A 17045-nucleotide genomic window follows, 5' to 3' on the forward strand; every position below is an offset into this window, starting at 1 on the left:
ATAAAATTATAAAAGGTATCGATACATAACAGTCTAAAGTGTGCGCTACTCTACATAATAATATTATATATAAAAAGTATAAAAGTATACATTATATATATATTATATATATATACATATATATTATATATGAAAGGTATAATATATATATATTATACATACATTGGGATTGGTGAGAATATACGGTTTTTTCGCTTTGGAGTGTTATTTTCTGAAAATATTGAACAAAATATGGAAAAAAAATTAATAAAACCAATGAGTAAAAACAAAATGTAATATTTTTTTTTCGTTCTCACCCGATGTACGACACGTCGTCAGCGACAGGCAATTCTCTGTTGGATTTTGCGATTGCATTCATATCGCGTGAATGCACAAGTGTGAATATCTAATGCAAATAACTTTATATGACGTGTAACATTTCGCTTTTAATTCATAATATATGAAACCGTCCAATATATTAGATTCTGAAAAAGATTCAGTATTTTGAAGAAGAACATAATGAATTCATTAGCAAGGATAAAATAAGGTTGTTTAATATACATTTAATATTTAATATTAGTTCAAAATGTTTAATTTTCATGGATTTAGGTAGTATCTTGTTAAGTTTCTGAAATCAATATATTTTACTTTATACATATCAGACGTTTATTGATTATTATTAACGAAAATATTACTATATTGTAATAATAGTAATAATTTTATAAAAACTTTGTTTTTCCATATAACGTTTATCATTGAAAGTACAGATGTCCGAAAGAATTATGTACATGCTGACTCTTCCGAGCACTTTCAACAGTCTCGTTGAGAAGACAGTGAAGATCGAAACGGAGGAACCACGATATGTCATCGAGTTGGTGAAATTTTAGACATACTTAAAAGTTATTCGAACTTAACAAACTTGATAAAAATGGAATTATGAGATATTGAATATTTAATAAATGTACAGATTGCTAGGTGATCTTTTGGGAGTTAAAGACTACAAGACTAATAAAGCTGCTTTCTGGTTTTTGGACATCGTAGCTCTTCAAGTTCTGCGTTACAAAAATTGTCTAGATGATCATCATAGAAGTATATTAATTAGCTGGTTGGTTGGCGAAATGAAATTAATTCGAGGTGATTATTATCGAACTGATATATGTTAAATAAAATATTTTGGTGGTGCTACATAAGTGGTGCTAGGTAAAATATTTTTTACATGCAGAGAGACTATTTAAAAAGAAATATAATGTTCTTATATAAATAGATTTGCCAAAATAAAGATTTATATCTATTTATATACGTTTATCTGAATTTTTACATAGCATACATAATTAAGTAAAATAGGAAATTTTATACATGGTATAATGAATTAGTAAAAATATATTTTTTAGGGACATAGAATATTTTTATAGATAAGAAGTTACTTCGAGAAGACTTTTTTAAAGAAATGAGAATATTATTTCTCTATGTTGCTGAGAAATTATTCAATAACGATCGATTGCTGCATTGGGAGTTACTTATGGATGCATATTCTGAAATTATGTCACAAAATTTTACCACTGATGCATCTGCCAACAGTGAAGCGGGAAATTTAATTACGAATAAATTATCTGAAAAGGAATTAATTACAGAAGATGCCAAATATATGTCTAAAGAGAACAAATTTTCTTTTATCGGAAGAGACTTGACAAATTGTAATAATGGAAACAGGTAAATTGAAGAAAGTAAAATCCTTTATTATCATGAGTCACACACTTTACATTACTTTATCGTGCCGTTTTTTTAAGTAAGTTAAATAAAGATTCTTATTTTAGTGTAACAAATGATTTGCAAGAGGAGTTACCGACAAACTTTGAAACTTCATCAGCTACAGAAAATTCACAAAGAGATATATTCACAGATACAAACGCAATCGGATCTTCTAATTTAACGAATCCAAGCGACATCCTGGATATAATTGTTGAAGCAACATACAATATGTACGTATAAGAAAATACAGCACATTATTTCAAATATTTTTTAATATTTAAAAAGAAGATAATATACAATGTAAAATTTTATTGTTGTTCAATTTTTAAATAGGTATGCTAATGAATTGCGATATTCCCTTATATATGCAGTTTTTGTAAAACCAATACAGATACAAATCTTTCATATGCCTCATACTTTTCGAGTACCACGTCAAATTAAACTGGCGGATCCTGGAGGATTATTTGACATACAGCTTCGCGAACGATTGGAAAAGGTTGCTAGTGAATCAATAATTAGCAATGGCAAAAAATTTAAAGGTAAATAGCGTAATAAAGCAATTATTATTTTAGTTATTCGATACGATATAATGATGCAAAAATATATCTGTTTATATTTTATTACAATTATAATAATGTGCTTTTTTTATTTTGTTACGCAGTCGTGTAGTGTGTTCCGCAATGTTACATGATAATTAAAAACTGATAAATTTTTTGTTTTCAGGAAAGAAAATGACTGATGATATAAGAAAAGGAAAAATAATTAAAGATGTAGACATGGAAATTCCTCCGACACCACCACCTTCGTTAATCGAGGAAGAAATGTTAGCTAATAATCGTCGATTTATTCTACCATTGATAGAAGCGAACGAAGCGGCACAGATCTATGAAATGCATGCAGAGAACGTGTAATGTGATAATACGAACATCAGACTGAAAGAATATTTTATTTCGTCTTGTCCAATAATTTAAAGTACAATATATTATTCTGTGATTATCGCCGTGCCCCATTCGCGACATTTGAATTTTTTCACTGTTTTAGGATCTAGCGATTGAATGTCCAGTTTGACAAAATTATACGAATTTTCCAAGTTCCGTTGAAGTTTTCCTAGTTGACCGTACTTGTTAGAGCCACAGCCCCAAAAGAAACCGTCGTCTGAAGAAAAAACAAACGTCATTTTTTCTTCTAGGAAATACAACCTTTATTAAAATTTTTGCGTCTGTGTGTGGAGAAGATTTATTTTTACCTGTTAAGCATATAGTAAAAGAATTTCCGCATTCGACTTTTTTAACATTAATTTCTATATTCTCTCCACCGTCGTTTTTAAAATCTACTAAAGTTGGAACGGCGTGAACTTTTTTGTCCTTGCTTTCAATTCCTAGTTCACCATTTGAATTCCATCCCCAAGTATAGAGATCGCCCTATTATTTGAAAATTAATTTTACTTACATTTAATGTTAGATGTCAATTAAACTAGTTTTTTTACACTAACCTGATCAGTGACTGCGGCGGTATGCCAACCACCTGCTGATATTTGTATTACTTTCAGACCTGCCAAGGCTTCAATAAGTTTCGGATTATCACAGTTTTCTAAATCACTGTGTCCTAATTGACCACGTCTACAATTGTGAATTATAATAATTATTTCATTTATTAAATAACATAAACTTAATAAGAACATGTTTGCATATGTAACATACATTCCCATCCCCATTGAGTAAACATCGCCATTCTCAGCCAATAAAATAGTATGGTCAAAACCACAGGCAAGATCAACAAACTTGACTCTCTTTGGCATTTCAACCAAAAGCGGGGCATTAAATACGCGTCCTTAAAAAGTAGGAAAACTTAAGTAAAAATACATTTAATTAAAACACGATGTAATCCTTAAGCTGAGTATTTCCTATTGCATACCTAAATTAGTTAAAACTACTGTACATCCTGCTTGTGACAGTTTGATGGCGTGTTCAGTCTGCATGTCATCATTGCTGGGAATAAACGGTGTTACTTTTTGCCAAGAGTCGTCATATATTTTATATTTCCAGATTTCATTGCGTGTGGACAAAACAACTACACTATCCCGACCAGGAGCAGCCAGTTCACAGCTATATTGAAAAATAAAATATTTATACAAAAAATTTATAAATAAAAAATATTTATTAAAATCTGTAAAGAAGAAAAAATGCAGATATTTTGTGTTTATTGCCTTCCCGACGATTCCTCTGGTATCTGCATTAAATGTGGCCTGTTTCTGTCATCTTTCTCACTGATTTTACCCGTGATATATAATTTTGTATCTTGCCACAGAAGAAAGTAATTCCACCCAATCTCAATGTCTGTGATTCCAGGAAGTGGAATTTGAGTAAAATGCGATATCGATGTGACAATCCCATCCTGGTTTGAAAACAGTGGACTGGCATTTAAGCCGGCATAATACACCGGCATGTCTCTGTAAATAATAAAAATATAACATCATTTTTTATTATTACAAATATAATGTCCTACTTTATTATTAATTTTTTATTATTAAAATTCTGTTATCACTTTCAACTTTAGATAATTAAATTATCTAAATTATCTGATAAACTATTTAAATAATAAATAATCTCATCATTGAGGCATAATTAAAAAAACAATATGCTTTTTATCAAAAGGAATAGAAGTACACAATAAATAAATGAAATATATAATATGTAAAACAGTAATGTATTTATTCATATCTACTGTCGTAAGCAATATATATATCAGTATTCGCACGTGGTAACCGAACTGTAGCTTCTTCCGACGGTATCAAATGCGTTGATCAGCACGTAACATCAGTCAGAATGTGCAGATGTCACCGTTCTCCTTGGATACCAGGAAAACAACACAATCTGATATAACGTAATGGAAATCGTCGAGATAACGCAGTAAATAGTTAACACGTCTTCGTTCCAGGTTCCAGTACCTGAAATATATATCAACAAGAAGATGGTAAAAAATGTCACGTGAATTAAATCCCAATGCACTATTATGCACTCTTTCCCTCCCCACCACCGCCTGATACACTATTGATTGCACGAAATAATCGAAACATAACCTGCGAAAATTTTATTGCATTATACAAAATTTATACCATAACGCTACATAGAAAGTTGAGAATTGCAAAGTACATCGTTGAATAAGATAACCAAATTTTTATCAACTTTTAATGTACAAAAATTCACTTATACTTTCTGCGCACCTTTACATATCTCTCTTCACACTCGGAATCTCAGAATGACATTTGCGGGCTATATTCTCATCGTCATAACTCGTACACATTCAACAATTCAACTAGAAAAAGGGAATTATCTTCTTGGAATTGCATGCACTGATTACACGAAATTCAAAATATTTATATACACGAGAACGTTGATTTTCGTGATCGCAAAATTCTTAATTTTTTTTATAACATAATAAAATGATATAAATATAAATTTATATTTATAAATAGTATGCTAAGGAAATACACAAAATTGCATTTATTTATTCTCTATATAAAATAGATATTTCAAAGTAGAATTTCTAAGCTTTTACGAGATCATGAGTGCAATATAATAAATAATGCAGATCTTTTTCTTCTTTTTTTATATCAATTTACTATAATTTTGTCAGGGTCTGCTTGCTATCTTACGAAAATTGCGATCAAGTCCTGATAAAGAGCTTCGATTGTTGCTGTTGGGTCTGGATAATGCCGGAAAGACGACTATCTTGAAGTCTTTGGCAAGCGAAGATATCACGCAAGTAAACCTGCTTTGTTCTTAATTTCCATAATAAGAAAAATCATGCAATATACATATACATATAATAATCTGATTTTATTAAGGTGACTCCAACACAAGGTTTTAATATAAAAAGTGTCCAAAGCGAAGGTTTCAAATTGAACGTTTGGGATATTGGTGGAGCTCGAAAAATTCGACCTTATTGGCGAAATTATTTCGAGAACACGGATGTACTTGTAAGTCTTTATTACGCTCAAACTTTATTTTGTTTTGTTACTATTTAATAATATAATTTTTATATGACATTTTTTGACAATAATGAAATACAGTAAATTATTTTATTGCAAAATTTAATATGAAAAATATAATAAAAGAAGAGTAATTTGTGTTGCTCTCTATGCCATAACTTAATTATTATTTTAATAATCAGAAGCAGTCATGTGTGTTTTAGATACCTAAAATTTTTGGAAACAAGAATTATGTATTTTCAAATATTGCAAAATTCTATAAATGTACTAATTATAACGATATAATTTCAATAAAGAGCATTTTATGCTTTCTGTAATTGTCGATTTTATGTAACAAATGTTACAAATTATTATTACATTCAAGAAGTGTCTATTACTTCTGTGTGTTTATTAATAAAGATAATCTTATCTTAAGATTTGTGCAGATATTTTAGACTCGTATCTTTCTTCCTAGGTAAAAATAAAATTAAAGTTTCGTAATGTTTGTTGGCAATAGATTTACGTCGTGGACAGTGCAGACATCAAAAGGCTGGAGGAAACGGGACAGGAATTGTCAGAACTTTTACTCGAAGAAAAGCTACGCGGAGTTCCATTGTTAGTATATGCGAATAAACAGGACCTGGGACACGCCGTGACGGCAGCCGAGATAGCGGAAGGGCTCGGTTTACACAACATCAAAGACCGTGATTGGCAAATACAATCGTGCATCGCTGTCGAGGGCAAGGGCGTGAAGGTATGTAGCAATATATTGCTCTTAAATTTTAAAATGTGATATAATATTTATGTGCATAATTATCATTTTATCATTAATACTTGTCATATTTTAGTATATTGGACAATATATATCTAAACTGCTAAAAATGATTCTAGAAATGTAAAAATAATGATTTTAAAAATAAAATTTTAAATTTACATTAATGTACAATTTTATGGAAATATATGTATATATATTTATTGATATTATTATTTGCAATTTTTAGAAATAAGTTCTCTATTTTCAGGAAGGTTTAGAGTGGGCATGCAAGAACATTAAAAGGAAGTAATAAGCACACCATGCAAGTCGAGAGAGACACGGTCGACGTTTATGCCACCCTAGGGCGCACGAAAGGAACAGGCTTACACCATCCCCATTGTACATTTTACACATGATCTTTATTTATTATATCTTTTAACTACTATTTACAAAAAGTTACTGAGAACAATTGTTGTTTGTGGATTCGATATGAATAACGTACGAATGTCGAACGTGAGTCTTTACAAACCCGTCGTCATATCGAACATATCCAGTTGTCGGACTTCCGTCCATTTCGGACTCGAGAAGTTCTATTTTTCGCATAAAAGAGTGTAATAGCGAGTCCATAAAATATATATTGCAAACTAACGTGCCTTCTTGATGTTTTAACTATAATAGATTAGATTTTTTTATAGATTTGTCTAGTAAGAACTAATAAAGAGAGAGATGGAACAAGAGGAAAGAGACACGACGTGTAATTTATATAGATACAATTATTAATACAATATTTATACTTATACGTATGATATAGATATTTGAGCACCACGTGTTATTGCACTCGCGAAGAAAAATCGCGAGGACACGCTAAAGCATAATGTGCAGCATGCACAAAGTACCCATGACTGCATTTTCTTTTATCTAAATCGACGAATATTATGTTATATTATAGCAATTGTAAAAAGAATTGCAATTTGAATAATGCTGCGAGGTTTCAACAGCTCCTCATTAGAGATGATTAAAATCTGTACCAAATATTATTTTCGTACAATGCGCGGTTATTGGATCCGTGCTGCAATTTTGTACCAGAATGACATTGATAATTTTATATGACATTGATAATTAATTTAAAATACCTTTTAAATTTCTCTTAATGACGTTTGAATATGGAAGTAAATTTTTTGATATTTAAGAAATTCAATTTTATCTCGTAATATTTTATAATTAACTAAAGTATTTGTCACATTGGTGGCCCAGTTACTTTTGATATAAAATATCAGAGAAATGACGTGTTTATATTATTATAAATGATCTTAAAATCTTAACCGTCCATAATTAAAGCATCACATATTTTTATTAATATGATACGTGTGATAAAATTCTGATACTAATTTGTTTCTTAAAAGAAAAAATATTATAGTTAAAAATGTTATTAAACAGTATCAATCTCATTTTGTAATGTCATTAAGAGAAGCTAAACTTAGCGCAGTTTTTTAAAATGTAATTTTTAACTTAAATGTAATCATCGTTTAAAATGTCGAAAAAGTTGGATTGCCTTTTGCATATATTATATGCTTTTTTTGAGACTCTTGGTTCTTGAGCACGAACTTATTTGTAAATAATACAAAGATAAAAAAAATGTGGTTTGAATCAGTAGACCACATTAGACACTCATGAGATAAGAACGTCTTTTAGATATCTTCACGGCATCTTCTAAGCGTTTCTCTGGTTACGTTTTATTAACATTTAATATTTAAAATTGATGTTTTATAACATCTTTGTTTGTACATGCAAAGAAAATGTAGAGACACTCCTTAATAATCTAGTCGCTTCTGTCAAATTGATTTCGCCGCAATTATTATTGCAATTTCGTTAGGCGCATTTTATTTTTGTGCAATAAATATGTTAGAATTATGGAATAAATAAGAACACGGCTTCGCGGCACATTCTTTTAATCTTAGAGGCGACTTAGCAATTAATGTCTTTCACAGATCGCTGTCGAGCTAAACTCAAAGTTCGCTATGAATGTTTTCCGTAGTTACTCTGATCTCCTCTTCATGGAAAGCGGTGCAGTCTGCTGGGTATTTGCTCTGAAAGCAAAACGAAAAAAAGATACACAAGTCGTTAATTACTAATAATTAAGATAATAAATAAGACAACGCGAGAAACCAATAGAACAAATACAGATATTTTTATTAAGCAAAGATCTTTGTTAACTATCCTTCTTTCTGTCTCAGTTGTTTTAATTAAAATTAATCACAAAAAATTTAATATAGTTTTTATTTACGTTAGACTGAAATATATTTCTTTTTTGTTGACGGATTATAGTTTACTCACAATGCATCCCTCATGCTCCATGATGGCTCCGTAGAGGGGCCAGAAATTAGTTCCTAACTTATTACTGACTGCCCAAGCCGCGGGGAAACTTGCTACCCTCAGCAATTTGTTGCGTACACGTTCAAATAGCTCATTGCTGGCGTCTTCACGTTGCTGACTCTTCTCATTTATGGTACATAAGATTTGACTAGCACATTGCGGCATCTTCGTCGCCCATTTGTACGCACGATACGACTGAAAATAAATGAATACGCTAATATTTATGAAAAATCGAAATTTAATACAAATTTAAGCTTTATATAAGTTATATGAAAAGATTATGATCCTCGAGATTAGAGGTTCCCAACCTTTTTTGTCAAGAGGATAATAATTATTGTCTTGTAACTGTATAAGAAAAGTATTTACCTTGAGAATAGGGCCGATGAAATCATTGTTAATGATATCGGTTAGTCTGTTGCTTAGCTCTCGTGCATTTACTCGGGACATGATAAATCCTTTTTCGGAGGCCAAGCTCATTAATTCCTGAAAATAGGATATCGCCGGCCTTACGTACTGCGAGCTGTCGACGTTCATGTTCAGGTATCTCTTCGCTATCCCATTTGCCAATCTGGGTGAGAAATTTTACGTTAGCTGTGTTACATACACTTGGAAAAATAGAGAATTATAAAATTAAACATTATTACACTAACCTGGAGATACTCTCCGCTGGTTTTGTAGCATCGAACATCAATGTTTTTGGAAATCCCTGAGACTTTAGAAAGCTATTACCGACGAATTGTATGGTCGTGAGATAACGTTGTTGATTTACCGGATCAGAAACGTGAGAGATCCATTCGGCTACAAAATTCGTGAGCGATCTGATCCACCTTCGACGTATAGCAGGATGTTCAAAACTGTCCAGGATCTTCTCCCAGAGGATATTGCCTTTCTCGTCCGTCATTTGAGCAATTACTTTTGATAGACCGCTGTTCTTCCATAACGTTTGCCCAAGTTCCGAATTACTAAAGTACAGAAAATAATTTTTAGTTACAGCAAAAAGGGAGTTACAGAAAAATTATCGACGATCAAATACATTTATGAAAATTAAGTCATTTCTAATATTTTTAAATTCTTCTTCAAGATATATTAATCTGATCAATCTTGCTGATCTTTAATTAGTTTTGACAGCGTAATCCTGTTGGAAAAATTTCTTTAAATTTTTCACATAATATCTTCCAGAACTTTTATATTTTTATAATTTTTTAGAACATTTTTTATTTGTTTAATATAAAATTGGAGGTCTTAAGAAATGCTGAGAAAATCTATATTTTTCTAGAAATCTTTATTTATATAAATTCGGAAAATTTTAAGAAAATTTATAAAATTTGAAGGTACTTTTTTAGAAACTTTTATAAATTTAAAATATGAAAAATTTTTAAAAATATTATAAGATACTATTAGGATTTCTTTCACCGGGGAAGATTAATGTTTACAATGTCCATCACGTTTTTATTATGTAGTTAGCGTACTACCTGAAATGCTCCCACATGACGTGAATGTTCTCCAATACTGGTGGCAAGAACCAGGAGTGCCCAGAGTGATCTTTATTCCCGGCATCGTTGTCATTCATTCCGTGCCCTAGGGCATCTAGAAGCATTGGCACAAGACCCATTGCCATGTCGCTGTTTGCATTTTGCTGGAAGAACATGCTGCCCATGTTGACTATGCTCGCCCAGTCTATACCGGAATCCTCGTTGTGTTCCGAGTCTCTCGTCGATCTCTTACCAGTATTCAAGGCGCTCAGAATTGAGCCCACCATTGATAAATCGAAACCTTGATTATTTTGTCCACCTGACATCAAGCTACTCAGCCCGGAGATGAGCTGGCCGACATCGTCCGCCGCGGATCTTTTTTCGAATATCATGTCGCGGACCTATTAATTTCTCATACTTTATATTTGAATCTTCCAACGATTGTTTTGTAGGCGTTAAAAGAAATTGAAAGGACAATTTTATTAAGTAAAATTAGTTATTCCTATTTTAAATATTTAAATATTTTATGAAGAGAATTTTTGTCATATTTAGATATAATGAAAAGAATATCAAGGGGAGAAATCGGGGTGAGAGATTAAATAAATCGAAATTGAATTGGGCAATTCTCTGAAGAGTACACGAATTTTCGTCATACTTGCTTGGCGGAATCTGACTGCGCAAAAGTCTGGGCCATGTCTTGGAGCGACTTCTGGGAAAAGAGGTTTTTAGCTTCCTCGATGAAGACGCTGGACGCATCGTCCTCATTATTCTTCTCGGAACTCGCCAGCCCGACTAGTACCAATAGGAGCGACGTCCTCGACAACCACATCCTTCCGTTTCTGTAACACAACATTTGGTTAGCGCGATGTTATTCGACGATATTCCTGCTGAGTAATCATCGAGGACTCGATGCCGCAATTGCATTTCTCCGCAATTTAATGACGTACAATTACAACGAGGCCTCGTTTGCCTCTTGATTTAAAACAGAGTTTCCTCGAAACGTGTCGTTGACCTTAATGGCGGATCCTGATTCTGGAGTTATTTTTAGGAGAAGAGAAGCCTTGTGCGAGGTTGTTGTCGCGAGGATTTTTTTTTAAAACGCGGGCGACACATACCGGAAACGTTTCGGCTCGTGGCCACTCGGATATATACCGTTGTTTCTATAGCTGCGTCACCGGTGTTAGTATATGCGCGCGTATTTCGCAAGACATACGAAAGCGCGGTTGATGACGAATGCGTTGAGTCAACACGTAAAAGAAATGCGAATGAGTAAATATTAAAAAGTTAAATTGTGCAATTATATCGTTGTACGATGCACAATAAATATATGGAGCAAAATTACACATGTGCGTACAATGCACAATATATATATATATATATATATATATATATATATATATATGGAGCAATTACACATTAGCGAGTATGTTCTATACAATAAAAGCTTGTAACAAGCTCGGTATTGATCTGTGTTTTTGACTGTATTTATTTAATAAATATATTTTTTGTAATTTTGATAATATTTGAATCAGATATGCACATATTTTTTTCTTTTATAATTTATTAACATTTATGTAATTCAAAGAATATGAAGATAAATATGGAAAACATGAATTAATTAGATCAATTAAATAGGCAGAAGAATCCAAGCTTTTATTTAGTCTACTAACACAATTCTAATTCGTTTTTAGTAACGAGCACACATTATCGCTTATCATTATCAAGTATCCTTGAGGATCAGAATCGTAGCAACTGTCACAAACGAAGACAATAACGATAAATGATTGGTGCAACGCCAGTGTGTACTAACGCTCAATTTGAGTACCGTAAACCGCATGAAATTGACATTCTCCAGTTGGAATAACGATTCGGTCTAACGGTATGGACTGTTAGTCATCGTTACCCCCAACGCGTTGAAGTCGTGAATGATAAGTCGAAAGAATAAACAGTCGATTCGACTGTCACATCTCCCGATTAACATATCTTAATATTGTGTAACGTTGACAAATAAAATATTAAATGATCTGGAAGTAGAAGAGACAGCAAGTTTATTACACATTATTTATTATTATATATTATAAATTGCTTATTTCTGACTATCATCAAACATTAATATTTTTACAAAGTCAAAAGAAACAATTAAAAATATAAAACTTCTTAATTTTCTACATTTTCTTCAGTGTGTTATCTTAATTTTTTTTGTAATTTAAATTTTAAATAATTGTTAATATTTATAAAGTCACAGAGCCTGACATCAAGTTTAGTTATTCTACAAATTATGTAGGAAAGAATCTTAGAATGTATAATCTACATTATTGAACACGAAATCAGAAAATTTACACTAAAATGCGATGTATTTCTTTGCAAGAAGAAGAAGTAAAAAAAGTGAATGGAAGTTATCTCGCTTTTAATTTAAATTAATTGTCTGTCACATTTTTAGTAATCATCTTTGACAGCCGCGTATAAAAAGTAAGAAACACGGAAGCTACCTCGTTCTCAGATTGTCGAGAGGGAAAGCGCGTGCGGGATTTTTGCAATGTCGTCGCAGACGTAGCACGTGATCAAGAAGAAGGTGCAATGACCGCCTTACTCATGAAATTAAAATCGTACAATTGCACATTTTTTTTCCGTACAATAAGTTGATTATCCATAAGCGGATGTCAGCGATTTGACGGCATAATATTCTTGCTTTGGAAGCAACTTATATACTTTTTTAAAATTATAGCGGCATATTTGTGACGAATCTCGCCGAAAGTTCCGTGTAAATTATTGCAGTAACTTTAAATATAACGGTATAATTTATATATTATAGAGAATAGTCTGAAATGTATAATCACGATTTTATTATCATTGGGAAGAAAGCTATTTCTATAATTAATATGACGTTATAAGTTAAAGTAATTATGAAATAATTGAGAAAGCTATTGATACTGGCTTATTTGTTTTCACGTTATGTTAACTGTAAGTATTTTGCTACTTATTAATTGACGAAAACTGTTATGTTCTTGCGTAAATGAATGTTATCGATCGTTTGCTTCTTTAACATCCGCATTTTTAATATACGTAATTATAAATAGACTATTGTTAATTTTACATTAAAAAATTAGTAACATAGATATTGGCATTTCTTGATATTTGAAGAGAAAAAATTAATAGCTTAGAATACAAATTTTGCTAAAAATTATTTCGATTTTCCACGAGAAATGTCGCTAGAATATGGTTGTAAAATACAATTATACGAGGTCGCTACGTTATCTACGTTTGCAGTTGTATTTGCATTTATAAATAAGTCGATTTTCAGCAAATGAAATTATTCAGGTATTTAAAAAATGCAAGTACAGCGACTCGCATATCGTTGCACCGATAGGAGAAGACCTTGGATGACTAAGACTGTAAAAGGTATCGCCAAAGCATTAGGTGCACGTTTATCGTAAATGATAGCGATAGGTGACTAAAAAATGTTTAAAATTTCGAGTGCGTTCTCTTGTAATATGCTTTGTCGTATAGCTATAAACATTGTCGGTTATATGATCGAATTTTACAACTTTAAGCAGAACTACACTATTCACAAGCACCGATTATATTTTTGTGACAAACAATAAAACAAGCTGTTCTCATTTTGACATAAAAAAGTTAGCGGAGGAAGTTATTTTTCATGCATTTTAAATTACGTATTATCATTTTATGGTCTTTTTCAGTTTTTCTCAAATTTTCTCATTTACTATATATATTAAATTTATGAATAAATATAAATATAAAGAAATATATATACAAATCTATTTGTGTATATAAAAGCATTTACATTCCAGTATGCCAGAGATTACCCTTTTTACCGTGTGTTAGTTCAAGTTCAAGCACGTGAGACGTCCTTTCTCTTACGCATAGCCATGTCGAGGCGGCGGAACAGTTACTTAACATCTCGGATATAGTCAGTCAGCTCGTAAACTTCGCCGATGTGATCAGCAAGACAAACGAAACCCCCATAGATTGCAATTACACGCGTGGCGGCGTGCGCGCGCGCACGCGGTGGAATTGCCGGTTGAAAAATTCGCGTGGCCGCGCCAGCAGCAACGGTAGTCGCAGTCAAGTAGAGCGTGTTCGATGTTTCCAATGTGGAAAGGCGATACGAGCATTGGTGCTCGAATTGCCGTTACGTTATTTATGATGAGAAAATTTTGCGTGCATCTCGCGGAAGGTTGATTCTACGCGGAGGGTTGATTCGCCAAGTGTACAAAATTAATTTCCCTTAACGGCGCAACTATTCTTTGTAACGGATATATCACGAGCGCGTGATCTGCCAATTGTAATGAAAGCGCAGCTGCTGTGTAAATTCGAAGATATTGTAACATATTTGTTAATATAGAATGCTTATTAATAAAAAATATTCTTTAATAAAATTATACCATATGTTGAAGTAGCGTATGTTAAATGCAATGCGAGTTACAAGAATGCACTTCACTAAAAGTGGGAGATAATACGTAAGATAATATATAAGATAAGGATAGATGTATAATACGAAAAAATATAAAAAAAGTATTAAAAAATAAATATAAAAGAAATATAAAAGAAATTTTTAAAGAAGTATAAAAATATAAAACACGGAACATATTGATATAAACAAAGTTCGAATTTTCTATATTTTGTTCAATTTACTGCCACGCTTGTATTTAATATAACGTTCTGTCAATAAGTTTCCGTAAAACATAAAATTTTAATCAAACACTTTATTTTACGTTCTCACATTCGGATGATCTACTTTCACGTCAATCCCACGAACTCGTAAAGACACGTAAACGTCCAAGTATGTTAAGAATCAAAGTGCTCATTTGAGGGGTTCCGGTTTGAAAGGTCTCTTTCGGCCGGGATAATGGTACTGTGATCATGATAACGAAAGAAAATCTTGTATGTAGCAATTGTTTCCGTCGTACCTTTAAAACCGATGGATAATCTACGGGCTGCCTGTTTCGGACTGCGAACGAACTTTGCGCGTGTATGGTACCTCAGGAGCCCGTGCACCTGACACTGCCTGACACGACGAAGGTTGTGGTGTGACTGGCGTAAGACGTAGCCCGTCGAACGGTACTTACCTACCTGAGCAAGTCCCCTGACTTTGGAGCGTTGAAGCCGGCAATATACAATGCACCGCCAGCGCGCTTTCGACTCGATGCAGATCCCTGCACCACGACCGGAATATTATCACTTGCGTGATTTCTCGCGTTTTTGCTCCGGAAAGCTTCGAAGCATTCTCGAGCCCGCGTTTGGATTTTTGTTTGACGATGCGGCATACATCAAGCGTTTCAAAATCTCGAACAACTCTGCGACGTTGACTATTTCTCAAAATAGATATGCACTTTTCTGGAAATAGATAAATTTTGCATTTATTATTGCACAAAATTATTCTATTTTTAGCAGTTAAACATATGGAGAACCTAATTGCAAATTTGTTCAACGCCGAAGATTTAAACAAGTAAATTTTACAAATAAATTTTGCGGACAACGACATATTGAAACAGATAAATTCAGAAAGATTTTACCCAATCTCTCTAAGATTATTGTAGAATTTATAAGAATTTCTATATTTCCATAAATACATATGATTTTCTCGTGACTCAACTATTTTTTTGTATTATTTAGGAATATGATAATTGTGTATACATTATATTCATTATGTGCAGTTCTTAATAATTATAACTGTTTATAAGATGATTCTTGCATGACAGTTGATAATATAATACGGTCTATTAACGTTAAATATGTTAGACGACTTTAAATAAACATCTGATGTTCCCATTTGATGCGTACATTATTAGCCTCGCAATACCATGAACGATCTAATCGACAATATTCCGCCAATAATGCCAATTGCAATGAATGAACGTTTGGAAATGCGGCAGTGAAAATTACCGTTATCGAGATCGGGTTAGCTCTGCCAGTTTATCCAGGTCGCGGTATGTAAATTACAGCTGCGTAAAATGTACTTCCTTTCTGGAATTCCCCGACGAAATATCTTACGACTCAGATAGTGGAATTCGGGTACCGAATTGGAATAGAAATCTCACCAGATAAGATAAAAAAAATATCTCACCGTTCCCCACTCGACTAAAGTCGCTGTACACAGATTTCAGTAACTACCGTTTCGAGGAGCAGCAACATTGCTTCGTGGTAAAAACCGGCTTTGATACAAATACACACAAAAGTCTCTTTCGGCGAACAGTCGATGACCCCGCGAAGGATTAGGGAACGCGTGCGCGTTCGGACGAAGGTATTATACCGGCCTCTTCCACTCCAGGTGCCAAGGTCATCTCTGTGCACTGCGGTATAACGTGAAGCGATCTGCGATGATAGAGAGAAGGGACGTTCAACCGGTTACGAGCTGTGACTTGATGCCGATTTTTGAATAACCGACGATTATAGCTCGTTGGTATTCCATCCTGTTTGCTCCGCCCGAGGTCTAATTGATTCCCCTCTTCCATGTTAGAACAACGAACTTCTATAACGTCCTCGATAATGAGACCAATGTGAGATTTTTTTGAAGCAGCAAAAGGCAATCTTGCAACTAACGTTTGTCTTTCTATAAAACAAAAATACGATGTAGAAAACGCGCGGTACTTCACGCACTAATGTAATGCAATATTTTACATATACAACAACGTAAAGCTAGAATTTAATATTAAAATATCCGCGAGCTAGCAAAAGAGAGAGGAGCGTTGTACATTCTTGATTAAAGAAAAATTATATAAATTGTATA

General features: G+C 32.8%; 4 protein-coding genes across 6 annotated transcripts in view; 2 read left to right on the top strand and 2 right to left on the bottom strand.

Annotated features, from left to right (window-relative positions):
* LOC139807908 (uncharacterized) overlaps positions 1–3058 on the top strand; it is a 29679-nt gene extending 26621 nt beyond the window's left edge. For both annotated transcript variants that reach the window (XM_071769410.1, XM_071769409.1), the window contains exons 2-7: positions 747–850; positions 947–1113; positions 1392–1689; positions 1794–1958; positions 2062–2267; positions 2452–3058. In XM_071769410.1, the coding sequence (XP_071625511.1) occupies positions 747–850; positions 947–1113; positions 1392–1689; positions 1794–1958; positions 2062–2267; positions 2452–2639 (1128 nt within the window). In that variant the 3' untranslated portion in view covers positions 2640–3058. The remainder of the gene's footprint in view (positions 1–746; positions 851–946; positions 1114–1391; positions 1690–1793; positions 1959–2061; positions 2268–2451) is intronic.
* LOC139807910 (RCC1 domain-containing protein 1) lies at positions 2656–4638 on the bottom strand. Of its 2 annotated transcripts, none has more exons than XM_071769413.1 (7): positions 4499–4638; positions 3935–4177; positions 3643–3833; positions 3429–3558; positions 3221–3347; positions 2975–3149; positions 2656–2883 (listed from the first exon to the last, which is right to left on the bottom strand). In XM_071769413.1, the coding sequence occupies exons 2-7, from the start codon at positions 4171–4173 to the stop codon at positions 2711–2713; spliced, it is 1035 nt and encodes a 344-aa protein (XP_071625514.1). In that variant the 5' UTR covers positions 4174–4177; positions 4499–4638; the 3' UTR covers positions 2656–2710. The 2 variants fall into 2 exon arrangements, with proteins under 2 accessions (XP_071625514.1, XP_071625513.1); XM_071769412.1 differs by having other exon boundaries at positions 4486–4629.
* LOC139807911 (ADP-ribosylation factor-like protein 3) lies at positions 4564–8653 on the top strand. Its single transcript, XM_071769414.1, has 5 exons — positions 4564–4701; positions 5365–5493; positions 5576–5707; positions 6216–6452; positions 6721–8653. Exons 1-5 carry the CDS (start codon positions 4699–4701, stop codon positions 6760–6762), a joined length of 543 nt encoding a protein of 180 aa, XP_071625515.1. The 5' UTR covers positions 4564–4698; the 3' UTR covers positions 6763–8653.
* LOC139807884 (uncharacterized) lies at positions 8385–15556 on the bottom strand. The gene is given in 10 exon segments (XM_071769368.1): positions 8385–8539; positions 8787–9020; positions 9192–9393; positions 9476–9787; positions 10298–10698; positions 10953–11136; positions 15389–15429; positions 15432–15495; positions 15497–15535; positions 15537–15556. Coding segments are annotated over 10 exon segments (1563 nt in total). The 5' UTR covers positions 15542–15556; the 3' UTR covers positions 8385–8458.
* Positions 15557–17045: the final 1489 nt, after the last annotated feature.

This window comes from Temnothorax longispinosus, chromosome 2 (assembly GCF_030848805.1).
Source record: "Temnothorax longispinosus isolate EJ_2023e chromosome 2, Tlon_JGU_v1, whole genome shotgun sequence".
In the NCBI taxonomy this organism is placed as follows: domain Eukaryota; kingdom Metazoa; phylum Arthropoda; class Insecta; order Hymenoptera; family Formicidae; genus Temnothorax; species Temnothorax longispinosus.

Coding starts and splice junctions, on each gene's coding strand:
- LOC139807910 (XM_071769413.1), bottom strand. CDS start 4,173: ATGCCGGTGTATTATGCCGGCTTAAATGCCAGTCCACTGTTTTCAAAC. Junction 3,559..3,642: donor AGTAGTTTTAACTAATTTAG/GTATGCAATAGG, acceptor CTACTTTTTAAG/GACGCGTATTTAATGCCCCG. Junction 3,348..3,428: donor TACTCAATGGGGATGGGAAT/GTATGTTACATA, acceptor TCACAATTGTAG/ACGTGGTCAATTAGGACACA.
- LOC139807911 (XM_071769414.1), top strand. Junction 5,494..5,575: donor CAAGCGAAGATATCACGCAA/GTAAACCTGCTT, acceptor GATTTTATTAAG/GTGACTCCAACACAAGGTTT. Junction 6,453..6,720: donor TCGAGGGCAAGGGCGTGAAG/GTATGTAGCAAT, acceptor CTCTATTTTCAG/GAAGGTTTAGAGTGGGCATG.